The 13365-nt window shown below is 44.2% G+C and overlaps 1 protein-coding gene across 1 annotated transcript in view; it reads left to right on the top strand.

Annotated features, from left to right (window-relative positions):
- The window catches only part of DOCK1 (dedicator of cytokinesis 1), a 414563-nt gene that overhangs the window by 355727 nt on the left and 45471 nt on the right, over positions 1–13365 (top strand). The window contains exons 24-26 of the mRNA XM_081823034.1: positions 2899–2939; positions 4560–4650; positions 7428–7547. Coding sequence (XP_081679160.1) covers positions 2899–2939; positions 4560–4650; positions 7428–7547 — 252 coding nt within the window. The remainder of the gene's footprint in view (positions 1–2898; positions 2940–4559; positions 4651–7427; positions 7548–13365) is intronic.

Genomic DNA, 13365 nt, shown 5'->3' with positions numbered 1-13365 from the left:
ATCGTGAAGGAATACAGATCTGGAGTATAAGGCAAATGTGTAAGTTCTGGAAGATTGGTGCTTTGTGGTGCATTAGCATGGGGTTCTAGTCCAGAAAGGGTTGCAGAGATCCGCAGAGCTTGAGCCTGGCACAGACTCCACACTGGTGCAGAAGGGACTTCAGAAGGGGCGATGATGGGGTGGGGGAGGGGTGCTGCCTGCAGAGCCCACAAGTGGAGCGCCAAGAGCAATGTGAACTTTTACGTAAGAAACCCACAGTTTTATATAGAAACTGGGGTTTGAGATGAGCGTCCTTCAGTTGTAGAGGTGTTTTGAAGTCCTAGGAAGGGAACAGAACTAAGCACAGGCAGGAAGTAGAAGACATTTCCATATCCATGAGAGAGGAATAAAGGTCGCATGATATCCTCATTGCGAAATTATAAAGGAGAATGATAAAAGCTTGGGGAAAGATTAAAAATACCAGTGCAAAATAGGATGGTATAAAATCGTAGCCTGTAAATACTGGTGAGTTAGAGCTGGAAGTGAAGGGCTCATCCTCTCCCTTTGATGCGGATTCTCTTTGTTACATCCCTCTGAGTTGTCGGCTGAAAATATCCTCATTACTGAACCATAGCATATGAACCAGAGGAGATTAAAATCTCAGATGCAGCAAAATATGAAAATCTTGGAGCATTTTTCTAAAGGTGCCCCCTCTTACTTTCTATATTTGTTTATCACTTCTTTTCAGAGAGATCGATTTCAGAAGCAGTATCTTTTTTTGCTCATGAAATTAAACAACTTTTTCCATCTTAGGGGATAATTGGAGTCCTTTATAATGATCTTAGGCCCTAATCCTAGAGTCCTCACGTTGTACTCAGGTGCTAAATTTCACACTGAAAGTGGCTGTGGTGGTTCCTGCCATACCTTTGGCCTGGTTAGGTGAGTGTTCTGCACCTTTTTGGGGCCCTGCGTATGGTAAAGATTTTAAAGTGTTTATAGAGATGTTTACATTAAGAAATACAATTTTTTTCTTTTTAAAAAAAAAGATTTTATTTATTTATTTGAGAGAGAGAGAGCACAGCAGAGAGAGAGGGAGAAGCAGACTCCCCGCTGAGCAGGGAGCCCAATGTGGGGCTCGATCCCAGGACCCTGAGATCATGACCTGAGCCCAAGGCAGACGCTTAACTGAGCCACCTGGGCACCCCAAGAAATACAATTTTTATAGGAATTTTCATGTTCACCCAGAAGATATTTTACAGTATGTAGAAAGAGCCCATTGCTTATAACCTGCTAATTAATCTTTCTTCGTCAGAGAGTGTTGAAGTACAGAAGGTGCTTTCAAGTGGCAACCAGTTCCATGGTTTACTGTGGTTCGCAAGGTCAGTCTGTCTGGAACAGCACTGTCCAATAGAAATTTCTGTGATGATGGAAATGTTCTCTGTCTGCACAGTTTGGTACAGTAACACTAGCCCCACGTGGCTACTGAGCACTCAGGGTATGGCAAGCGTAACAGAGGGAGCATGGAAGCACATTAAGATGAATGAATGTAAAATGAATTACACGACAGTCCAAAACCTTTGGGATGCAGCAAAGGCGGCCCTAAGAGGGAAGTATATAGCAATACAGGCCTTCCTCAAGAAGCAAGAAAAGTCTCAAATACACAACCTAACCCTACACCTAAAGGAGCTGGAAAAAGAACAGCAAATAAAGCCTAAGTCCAGTAGAAGAAGGGAAATAATAAAAATTAGAGCAGAAATCAATGACGTAGAAATTAAAAAACAAAACAAAACAGTAGAACAGATCAACAAAACTGGGAACTGGTTCTTTGAAAGAATTAACAAGATTGATAAACCCCTAGCCAAACTTATCAAAAAGAAAAGAGAAAGGACCCAAATAAATCATGAATGAAAGAGGAGAGATCATAACCAATACTGCAGAAATACAAACAATTTTAAGAGAATACTATGAGCAATCGTATGCCAACAAATTAGGCAATCTGGAAAAAATGGATAAATTCCTAGAAATGTATAAACTCCCAAGACTGAAACAGGAAGAAATAGAAAATCTAAACAGACCCATAACCAGCAAAGAAATTGAAGCAGTAATAAAAAATCTCCCAACAAACAAGAGTCCAGGGCCAGATGGCTTCCCAGGGGAAGCGAATGTTTAACTTTATTTAATTTTTTTAAAGACTTATTTATTTATTTGAGAGAGAGAGAGGAGAGCAGTGGGGAGGGGCAGAGGGAGAGGGAGAGAGAGAATCAGAGAATCTCAAACAGACTCCCTGCCGAGCGGGGAGCGCGACACAGGGCTGGATCCCACGACCCTGAGATCATGACCTGAGCCCAAGTCAAGAGTTGGATGCTTAACTGACTGAGCCAATCAGGTGGCCCTAACTTTATTTAATTTTAATTACATTTACATTTGCATACATGTGGCTATGGCTACTGTATTGGACACCTCAGGTCTAGAATCCCACATTGCCTTCTTGCAGCTCTAGCCAAGGCTGGGCCCAGCATGTTTTAAATCATGTTGATGATGTTTATTCCCAAATTTGGGATCTTTCATGTTTTTTTCATCTTCTAATGACTTTACAATGGTAAGAATGGCTAAGGCGTCATATCTTTGGGGTAATACCTTCATTTAGCTAAAGACTGGTGACTTTCAAATGACAAAAGTAGGTTTTAGTCCTCACAGTGTAGGAATGGAATCATTAGCGTCGCGCCCCCCGCCCCCCAAAAAAGGCGAAGACCAGTGTAAGACATCTTTGTACTTTATGTGAATTTATGGTTCTAAACCAAAGAGCTGGGTCCCTTTGGCTGTGCTGGACACCAATGGAAGAACTGTGAGTGTTTAGTGCTCATGTGACACCTTTTGTAAAACAGGTTTCTTAAAACAGTGTTGTGGTTTATTTTTCAGAATTTCTACAAAGAAATTGAAAGAGAAGAAATGTATATAAGGTATGTAGGCATCCCGCTTGTCTGTGCCCTCTGCGCTTTTATGATAATTGCTGTTTGTCAAGTGCATGCTAACAACTGTTTTATGGCAACAGGGGTTTATCTTGTAGGAATCGTGAATCCTAGAAGTTCAGTTTGGTGTATTCTGACTCCTTGTGCAGATGCCAACACAGACATTTCGGGGGTCATATTTAGCCAGCTTAGAGTAAAGCCATAAATTATTATTTCACAGGGTTTTTGTATCTCTTGACTGACTCATGTGGCGCTTTGGAAAAGAGACAACAGCATAATTTTCATGTTTTGCAGTAAACCATATGATCAAATGAGAAATCAGTTTTAATTTTATCAGAAATAGACAACAGTATAATTTTTCAGTCTATTCTTCCTTTGACACTATATTCTGATGTTTTATATTATTTGCTGGATTTTTCTCCTTCATTTGCCTTTTTTTCTAGAGGGGTGGGGTGTGATGGACCCCTCTCTTGGTCACTTCTAGGGGCCACTGTCAGTATTTAGCAAGATTATAACTTAGCAGAATAGAATAAGGGTATGTCCATGTGGCTTAGTGTTTAATGTGGCTTAGTGTTTACATCAAGCATGATTTTCTAACTTGATTTCTAAGAATTTTTTTTTGTTTCTCCTTTATAAAAATATATCACATAAACTTAATAAACTTTTGCAAAAGCAACCAGATTCTTTTATCCAAAATGTAGTTTACTGTATATTAAAAAGCAACCTTTATATCTTTATGGCAGAGAAATTCTTTTGCTCACATTCACCGTGATCATTGGAGCTCTTTATTTTTATGGATTTGTATTTTTATGGATTTTTGAGGGTGTTGTGTGCATTTGGATTCAATAGAAATGTGAGAAATCACAAGCAGACTTCATGATCTCATTTCAAATATAAGAAGAAAACTCTGGAAAAGATGAAAAGGAGTGAGAGACCCTTGAAGTACAATTCTGCATTCTTGGGCTGTCTTCATTTTCAACCTGCAAAGGGAGGACTTAAAATTTTTTTACAAAATATTATTGTATATTACTCTTGTTGGTTTTCCTTAGTGCTTTCTGCACTGGAAGCATTCGAGGCATTGGGAATTGTGAACATTATGAAGAGAAAGTATAGATACAATTTACTGTTGAAGGTAGATTTCAGATCTTGCAGTCCTCAACACAAATGATTTGTTGACATCTTAAGAATATCGCTGTGTTGGGCGCCTGGGTGGCTCAGTCGTTAAGCGTCTGCCTTTGGCTCAGGTCATGATCCCAGGGTCCTGGGATCGAGCCCCGCATCGGGCTCATGCTCACCGCTCCCCCTGCTTGTGCTCTCCCTCTCTCTCTCTCTCTTAAAAATAAATAAATAAAAGCTTTTAAAAAAAAGTGCCTTTCTTGGGGCGCCAGGGTGGCTCAGTTGGTTGAGCGACTGCCTTCGGCTCAGGTCATGATCCCAGGGTCCTGGGATCGAGCCCCGCATCGGGCTCCCTGCTCCGCGGGAAGCCTGCTTCTCCCTCTCCCACTCCCCCTGCTTGGGTTCCTGCTCTCGCGGTCTCTCTCTCTGTCAAATAAATAAATAAAATCTTTAAAAAAAAAAAAAAAAGAATATTGCTGTGTTTCATTGTCTCAGGTACCTGTACAAGCTGTGTGACCTGCACAGAGAGTGTGACAACTACACGGAGGCGGCCTACACCTTGCTTCTCCACGCAAAGCTTCTGAAGGTAATAGAAATTAATAGAAATTACTACATACCTTCATGATTCTGTTGTTATAAATTCTAAGATGATTTAAAATTTTATTTTTCCATGATAAATTTTAATAAACCTATAATTTAAGATCTTACTGATTTTGACTAAATGCAGTGACATAAACGAAGACATTTAGAAGGTACTTTGATGACAGACTTTGCCCTACTGAATGCAGATTTAACAAGATGTCCTAGCAGATCATCACTAAGCATCATAAACACCCATCATTGAGCTGTTGTCTAGCCAGGAGTTAGAGATTCTACAGATCCTTATTCATGCCAGCAAGACTCAGTAGTAGAGGAGAATGTCATCAATAAGAAGGAATTTCTGAGGTAGATAGCTAAGAGATAGGATGAAACATATCCCTGATTATCTTAGCAAAGAGTTCACATTGAGATCTTGTATTAGTCCATCAGTTCAGGTGAGATCTCCTACCTGATTCTCCTGGAGTGTTGCTCCTGAGCACAGGTCTGGCATGACAACTTTCAGCTCCAGTGATTCTTTTGTTATGCATATATCTTTTGACATTGGCTTGTTTGTTTGTTTGCAGTAATACATTAATGTTCTTCCCTCATATCCAATTCTAGCCCAGTTAATCATACAGAGTAGACCCTCAGTAAGTAATTGGGGGGTTGGATGGATGGATGTTTGGGTGGTTGGATGGCTGGATGGATTGAAGAATGGAGGTGGGTGTGTGGATGGATGGATAGATAGATGGATGGTTCGATGAATGGATGGATGGAAGTGTGGATGGCTAGATGGATAGATGTGTGGATGGATAGATGCATGGAAGGAAGGATGGAAGTATGGGTAGGTAGGTGGATAGATGGGTAGATGGATGAATGGATGGATGAGTGGGTGGGTAAATAGATTGATCCAAATGTATAGGTAGGTAGCTAAGTGGCAGATGGATGAATGAGTGGATGGATGAAGGAGATGCTACACAACCTCTAGCTTTACGTTTTAAAACCTTAGCTAATCATAGATCACCTTTCCCATTACATCCTTATAAAAAATTGAAAAATTATAAAGTGGATAAATACGAACAGTTAGGAGAATTAGAATTTAGTTGAGTGACCCAACATAAAGACCATTCATTCAAGGAGTCCTGTTTTCAAAATCAGGCCAGCCCCTTGAGCACCAAAAACCCGAAAAGATTACATTAAAATGGGCGTTAAGCAATGTCTGTGGGTGATGACGAGCATTAAGGAGGACACTGTGTTTGGAGTGAAACTCCAGCAAGAATCTTCCAGCCTTTGGCCCAACCCCAAAATCTCCAGCATCTCTTGATGCTACAAATCTACACAGGAGTGTGGTATAGAGACACTGGAGTGTGGACATTTATCTTTGCCTGAACACAAAAGGGTCCGTTACAAAGAAAACAGGAGGAGGCTCCATCTGGGAGCCTCATCAGTAGTCATCAATAGACCCCCTTTGGCTTCACACCAGTAAAGCTCTCCCAAGGAATGTGATTTAGGATGATAGAGATTTCCGTTGGTACACCTGACACCAGCCGTATCACTAGGAATTCTAACGGTCTTCATTTGCTAGAAACCCAAATTTCAGTAATAAGGCGTTCTCGTCAATACGAAGGTATTTATTTTCACCAGGGAAATTGAAATGGGGTTGACAAAGTGCTCACTTACCCTCCCTCATGGTACACAAACATTTATTGAGCACAGATGGGTTCGTCACGGACCATACGAGGGCGTTTCACATCCCAAACCATAGGCCTGGATGCATTATCTTTTCCACTGGGACTCTGGATTTTCCAGTTAAGTGGCAAATGCTCTGTAATTTCTCTCCATATATTTTACACCGTGACGTTTCACAATTTTCCCTAAATATGTTTTGATATTGCATTCAGCGTGAACTCATGCTGGTTAATCAACTTACAAAAGGCATTATTTGTATTGTTATGAAAATTGTTCTTCAACGTGACAAATATATTCTTGTCCATTAACTAAAAATTTTTAAATATAATCTTTTTTGGTTATTTTGTCAAAAACAAGAGCGATGAGCCCTGGTAATCAAGTGAAATCATGTGAGTGTTTAATTGGAAGGTGTAGAGGGACTTTTACTCCCTTATTCAATGTTTTCCTAAGTGATTTTAAACTGCAAGGAAGTTATTCGAGATCGGAACTTTCTTATTTATTTTATTGTAGTTACATGCCAGAATCACCTAAAAGTTTACATTCATCCCCCATGAAGGTAGAAATCTAGCTATGCCGTGAGAACTCCATAATTAATCATTTCATAACAACTGGTTGTAGTCAGGATACGCAAGTCTAATTTTAAGGCAAAGCTTAAAGGTGTGACTGATATGTGAGATCCGTGTATCTTCTTCGCTGTTGAGTAAAACGTTGAGCATCTCAGGACAGAGGCCAGCACCCCGGGATGCCTCACTTGAGACAGCCCCAAATCGCCTGGCTCATAATTCACCTTGGGAGTTACAAGACGTTATCAGCAAGCTGACGGTTCTGTGCTTTCCACAACCTGCTGGGTTTCTCTTCTGTATGAATCCAGGCCCAGCTTTGCCTTCCTCTAGTCTTTCTTTCCTCGTGGGGGTTCTGCACAGAGGTTCTACTCTCATTTCCAGGCCCCAGCAGCGCCGAGTGTCCCTGGGACCTTGGCAAGCATGCATGCAGAGCATGCGGGGCTCACTCTGGTGCCTTCTGACCAAGGGTGGGCCACTGGTGACACTGGACACACCCTCACCTGACATGTCTCATGCTTGGCTTTTGTCTCAGTGGTCGGAGGATGTGTGCGCGGCCCACCTCACCCAGCGGGATGGGTACCAGGCGACAACACAGGGCCAGCTGAAGGAACAGCTCTACCAGGAAATCATCCACTACTTCGACAAAGGCAAGGTAAAAAAAAAGAAAAAGTCGTTGTTTTTTTTTTTTCCTGTGTTTTCCTCTTTATGCGTACCTTCCTATAGCACACATTTTGTAACACACAATGTTTGTAGAACCAGACATTTGTTAACAGATTGTGTATTGGAAGGTTTTATGCATGGTCCACCCATTGGCACTTCTAAGTAGAAATCCTACCAAAAAAAACCCTGCAGTTCTTCCCTTTATACGTGCTCTGAAAGTAAAGACTAAAAAGCACAAGTATTTTACTAGTCCTTGCTGGAGAGAACCATGTCTGGGACCCTGATTTGGAGGCACTTCTGAGCACTTAGAACGAATGGATTCCTTTGGCAGTTGGCATTTTTCTATGACCCCTGAGAAATGAGTCCTGTGGTAAGACCAGTTGTGCTCCATTTTGGCGGATTCTAGATTAATTGGCTCCCACAAATTATTTATTCCATTGACTCCAAGGGAAGGAAACCTGCCATCATTTTAATCAACCAGTAATAGATCTCATCAGTGTAGTTTGTGTGATTCACATAAGCTGTAACTATTCGGGGGGAAAAAAAGGAGCTACTTGAGCTTTGGAAGTTTTGAAAATCTGCCACCAAAGGGACTTCGGACCTCCTTCTGTGACTTCATCAGGATTCATAACTCATCTTGGTTACCTGCTTTTTCTTTCTCACTCAGAGGAAGGTGACCAGAGAATCCGTGGAGGTACCGTGTGAGTCTCCTAGGGCTTCTGTAATAAAACACTACCAACCGAGTGGCCTTAAATGACAGAAATGGGTTCTCTCCCCATCCTAGAGGCTCTAAGCCAGACGCGAACATGTTGGCAGGGCCGTGCTCTCTGTGTCAGAATGACGAAAGGGAGAATCTGTTCCGTGCCTTGCTCTTAGTTCCTGGGGTTGCTGGCCACCCTCGGCGTCCCATGGCTCCACCTTGACAGCACATGGCACCCACCCTGTATGTGTCTCCGTGTCCAGATTTCCCTCTCCCAAGCCCACCGGTCATTGGATTTACCACCCAATCCAGTATGACCTCCTCTTCACTGATCACATCCAAAGACCCTATTTCCAAATAAGGTCATATTCACAGAAACCAGGGATTTTGGGGGGTTGGGGGGGTGGGACGCACACACACACACACACACACACACAATTCTACCCAAAACAACACTTAGAGCGGGAAAGGATGATGGCCACCTCTTTTTGTGGCTGTCAGTACAGATCAAACCCTATTGAAAAGATAATGTGTGTTTTATTCATCCCCTACTGTCCTTGTCACAGGGACAAAGAATCAAACGATTCAGAATAGCATGGAGATTGCCCAGAGGCCACTTGGAAATGTTCTACAGATTACACCTGGTCCTGTAGGGGAACAGAACGTATTTCTTTTTTTATTTTTTATTTTTTATTTTTTTAAAGATTTTATTTATTTATTTGAGACAGAGAGAATGAGAGGGAGAGAGCACATGAGAGAGGGGAGGGTCAGAGGGAGAAGCAGGCTCCCTGCCGAGCAGGGAGCCCGACGCGGGACTCGATCCAGGGACTCCAGGATCATGACCTGAGCCAAAGGCAGTCGCTTAACCAGCTGAGCCACCCAGGCGCCCAGAACGTATTTCTCCATAGCAATGAGACACTTTCACAATTAAGGCCAATTCCTAGAATTTTCTTAGTTTAGCCAGGGGAACCCTATTTCTCAGCAAAGTGCTAGAGGAAATGGGGCTGATTCAGCCATTCCTTGCCCTGATGGCTTCCTGGCTTGCTGTGTTCTGGGCTATGGGGTGGGCAGAGCAGGAGGGGGGCTGGGGAGGGCCAGATGTCATCGGGGCCGAAGGAACGTGTGCCTTTGCTCCTGTGGCCATTCTGGGCTCTCACGGTGGCAGTGTGTCCTCCGACAGCATCGGTCCCTGAGACTTCTCCCACCACGTCACCCTCGTTCCCTCAATCACACCCTGCACTCCGGCCACGTCGCCCAAACGTGGAGGGCCTCACACGCATCAGTCCTTCCTGCCTCTGCCCAGCAGGCTTCTGCTGCTCCTGCCCTTGGCTGGTTTCTTCCCATCTTAGCTTGAATGTCACCTCTCCTCTGACGCCCGCGGTGTCCCCTCCTCCTCTACAGCACTCTACAGTTTGCAGCGATAGGTTTGCATGTGTAGGTCCTCAGCAGGTCTCTCAATAGTCTCTCAGCGTCATGAACGTAGTAGCCACACATTTTCTTCCCCCTGAGTGTCTGATTCTCAAAATGATGCCTGGCACGTAACCTGGTGGGCATTTGTTGGAGGAACGGAGAAATCAGCAGAAGAGTGAATGAGTACTCAGCATTGGAGAGTGACTTCTGATAGTTGGAAATGTTCATCTATAACAGGACAGTGGCCTTCAATAAATCATAAGTCAAAGAGAGTCCTTTTCATTCTTAGCAAAGGGAGCCTCGTATGGGGCCAGGGGGGAAGGAATGTGTTCAGTTTAGAATAGAGGGGTTCTCAACCGGGACCCTCAGGAGACATTTGAGGTTGGCACGACTGGGGGGCGTGGACAGCCCTGGCATCTAGTGGGTGAAGGTCAGGGATGCTGCTGAACATCCTAGAATGACGTACGGACACACAACAAAGAATTCTCCAGCCCAGAATGTCAATATTGCCAAGGTTGAGAAGTCCTGGTTTTGAAAAAGCTCAAGTGACAAAGTATTAGAGACAGAGAAGCAGAGGGACCATTCTCATGTGTTCCCATTTTCTGGAGGAGACACAGAGGTGGTTATGGTAAAGTGACCAGCTGGCTAACCTGGAGCCCGGAAGAGTACTTGTTAATCACAGTTTAGGAGGCTTGTCTCCACAGTAGCTGTTAGACTTGTCTTGGCAAAACAGAGTGAAAAGCCTTTCCTGAGGATTTGTCACTTTTCCACAAGAATGTTCAAAGAACCAAAGTCCCCTCATCCGTCGAAAGCTCACTTTGAGAATGAGCACAGGTGAGGGAGAAAATTCATCAGATGAGATCTGAAGTACCCGGGTGATTAGCTTCGATGCACAAAAACTCATTCTGACATCAACAAGCATGACATTTCCTGGGAAGAAGAGAACAGAAGCAAGTATTGCTCATCACCTCCATCAGTCCCGATGGGCAGGAATATGCTGGAGTTTCAGCCTCCCGAAGTCTCAGTGGCTCTGGGCCACCCGGAGGTATTTTTCACTCATGCCACCAGTCCGTCCTGCTGTCCCAGAGCCCAGATGGGCATGGGTTCCGCCACAAAGGAATGCAGCCACGAAGGGACAGCGAGTCACCAGCCTGGCCCTTGCACGCACTGTCCAGAAATGACCCATGCATTTCTGCTCATGCCGTTGGCTAAAGCAAGTCACGGGGCCACAGTGGGCCCCAGGGGGTAGAAGTGCCCAGAAGGGGAGGCAGACGGGCAGCGTCTCCCTCTCTGAGGGCATTTAAGTAGACATGTGAGTCGGGCTTCTAACGGAGGGCTCTCAAGACACGTGGAAATTACCTAAGTAGGTCTATGTTCTAGAAAAGATGATATTCACACAAATCCCCCAGCTCTAGTACAGCTTCCCACAACTGGACATGTGAAAATAGAGATAGCTCACAGAACTTGGTGTTGGGCCTTGATCCCCATTTCCTTCTCCCATGGGGGCTGGGCATGGTGTGTGTAGCAGGAGAAAATGGGCTCCTGTTCCCTGTGGCTAGGACGCTGGAAACCTACCCAGCCAGGGAGTGAGGGAGGTGGGAGGTCACAGCAGAAGGTATCAGAGTTGGGCACTTTGTGCCAGAGGTGATCATTTTCATTTAGGAAATAAGACTGAGACATGGGTGTCCCTGCCAGGTGGGGGTCTGTGCAGTATTTGAGAAAGAATGTCCTCTGTGCCTTTTTGGAATACAATGGAATAAGACAAATGGCTATGCTCATTGCTGCAGATTACCAAATTTGACTTTGAGAGGGCCTCAACGTACACATTTCCATACTCCATTCCCAGATTGCAATCACCTTGGGGGAACCTACCTCACAGTGGCTCCTGGGTGATGGGTAGCAAGTGTTCTAGGCCATGGGAACTTGAGAAGGGCCTCAGTTAATGCGGGGGGACCCCTGAGCAGGTGCACTGGGGAAGCCAGCACTCAGGCAGTGGGTGGGACTGTAACCTAAGCATTCTGATCCTGGAGTCACAAGGAACATGTGGTCATTGGCACCTGAAGTGTGGCCGGTCCAAACCGAGATGGGCTGTCAGCATATAATACACACGGGATTTTTAAGACTTAGTGTAAAGAATGTTGTTGAGGGCTGAGTTGTTTCTGCCAGAAACTCACATGTTCAAGTCCTAATCTCTAGGACCTCAGGATGTGACTGTGTTTCGTCCTTTAAAGAGGTGATTAAGGTAAAGTGAGGTCACTGGGATGGGCCCTGATCCAATCAGACTAGTGTACTTCTAAGAAGACATTAGGACACAGACACAACAGTAAGGACCGCATGAGGGTAGAGTGAGAAGAGGTCCATCTGCAAGCCAAGGACAGAGGCTCCAAAGAAACCATCCAGCCGGTGACTTGATCTTGGACTTCCAGCCTCCAGAACTATGAGGGAACACATGAACTGAGGGGACCCAGTCCATGGTACTTTGTTACAGCCACCAGAGTGACTAATGCAAATGTCAAGTATCTCACTAATTTTTGTGTTGCTGATTACATGCCGAAATGATAATACTGCAGATACTACTAAATTTTACTGAAACTAATTCCACTTTTTAAAAATGTGGCTACTGGTAATTTAAAATGACATACATGCCTTGCATTATGTTTCTACTGGACGGTGCTGATCTGAGCCAAAGACTCTGTTCTTGAGCATCCAGACCGTGGTCCTACTGGCACATCTGTCCACATGCTGGTGTGAATAGAGGCTTTACCGTTCAGCCTCCGAGGCCATCTCAGGCGGCTAGGACTGCTTACATGCCTGTTGGCACTCATGCTGAGTGAATATTTGAAAAACTAAGTAATATCTGGAAGAATTAGAACATGGGACCAAAGCCAGGAAATAATAGAATTTATGTCAGAACGACAAGGGAAAGCATGATAACAAGCATCAACGTTAGGTATTTTTTTTCTTGTGACGCAATGTCATTCCTAAAATTTGGAAGAAAACTGTCGGGAGTGTGGTAGTTATTCACATTAGGGAATTTGGAGGGATGGGTGAGTTAGGGGCTCTTTTATGGCAGAGGATTCTCGTAGGGGAAAACACACAGGGCAAATGTTAGGGAAGAAAGAGGCAGAAACAGAGGGAGTTACGAATGAAGATACAGTGTAAGAAACCAAGAAAAAGCAACATAGCTTTGTTGGAGCAAGATGCAGCTTTCTGGTACTTATTTTATTATTAAAATGTAGCATTATGCTCCTCAGGTATGTTGTTTTCTTACATGCTTTGACCAAAGTCAATTATAATCTCATTATCGGTTTCCCAAGCTCTTAAGGATGAGTCACGTTCCCTCATTGTGATTTGTGTATCTAAGTGCCTTCAGGAATGAGAGTTCCTGACAGCTGAGCTCGTATCTGCGCCGGCTTGGCCGGGATCCTACCTGAGGCACTGCTGAACAATTCGGGTCTTTGGACAGAAAAGCTGCTGCTAGGGCCAGCTGATCCAGTGTCCTCTTCCTCGGGAGCTCCGTCTTCCTGACCACTCTCTGTTCTCACAAAGTGGCCACAGTATCTGTCATGGCTTGAATCACTTCAAAGATGCCCAGACCTCTGGGGTCCACCCACTTCCTCCATAGATAGATCCAGGCCTCTCACCTGGCAGGTGAGGACCCTCAGCTCACCTTCCTAGGGTTGTAGGGCTCCACCCTGCC

The sequence above is a fragment of the Leptonychotes weddellii genome, chromosome 6 (genome assembly GCF_054177405.1).
Source record: "Leptonychotes weddellii isolate Sample4059 chromosome 6, ASM5417740v2, whole genome shotgun sequence".
NCBI classification, from domain to species: Eukaryota; Metazoa; Chordata; class Mammalia; order Carnivora; family Phocidae; genus Leptonychotes; species Leptonychotes weddellii.
This window is presented reverse-complemented; position numbering and strand designations above follow the sequence as displayed.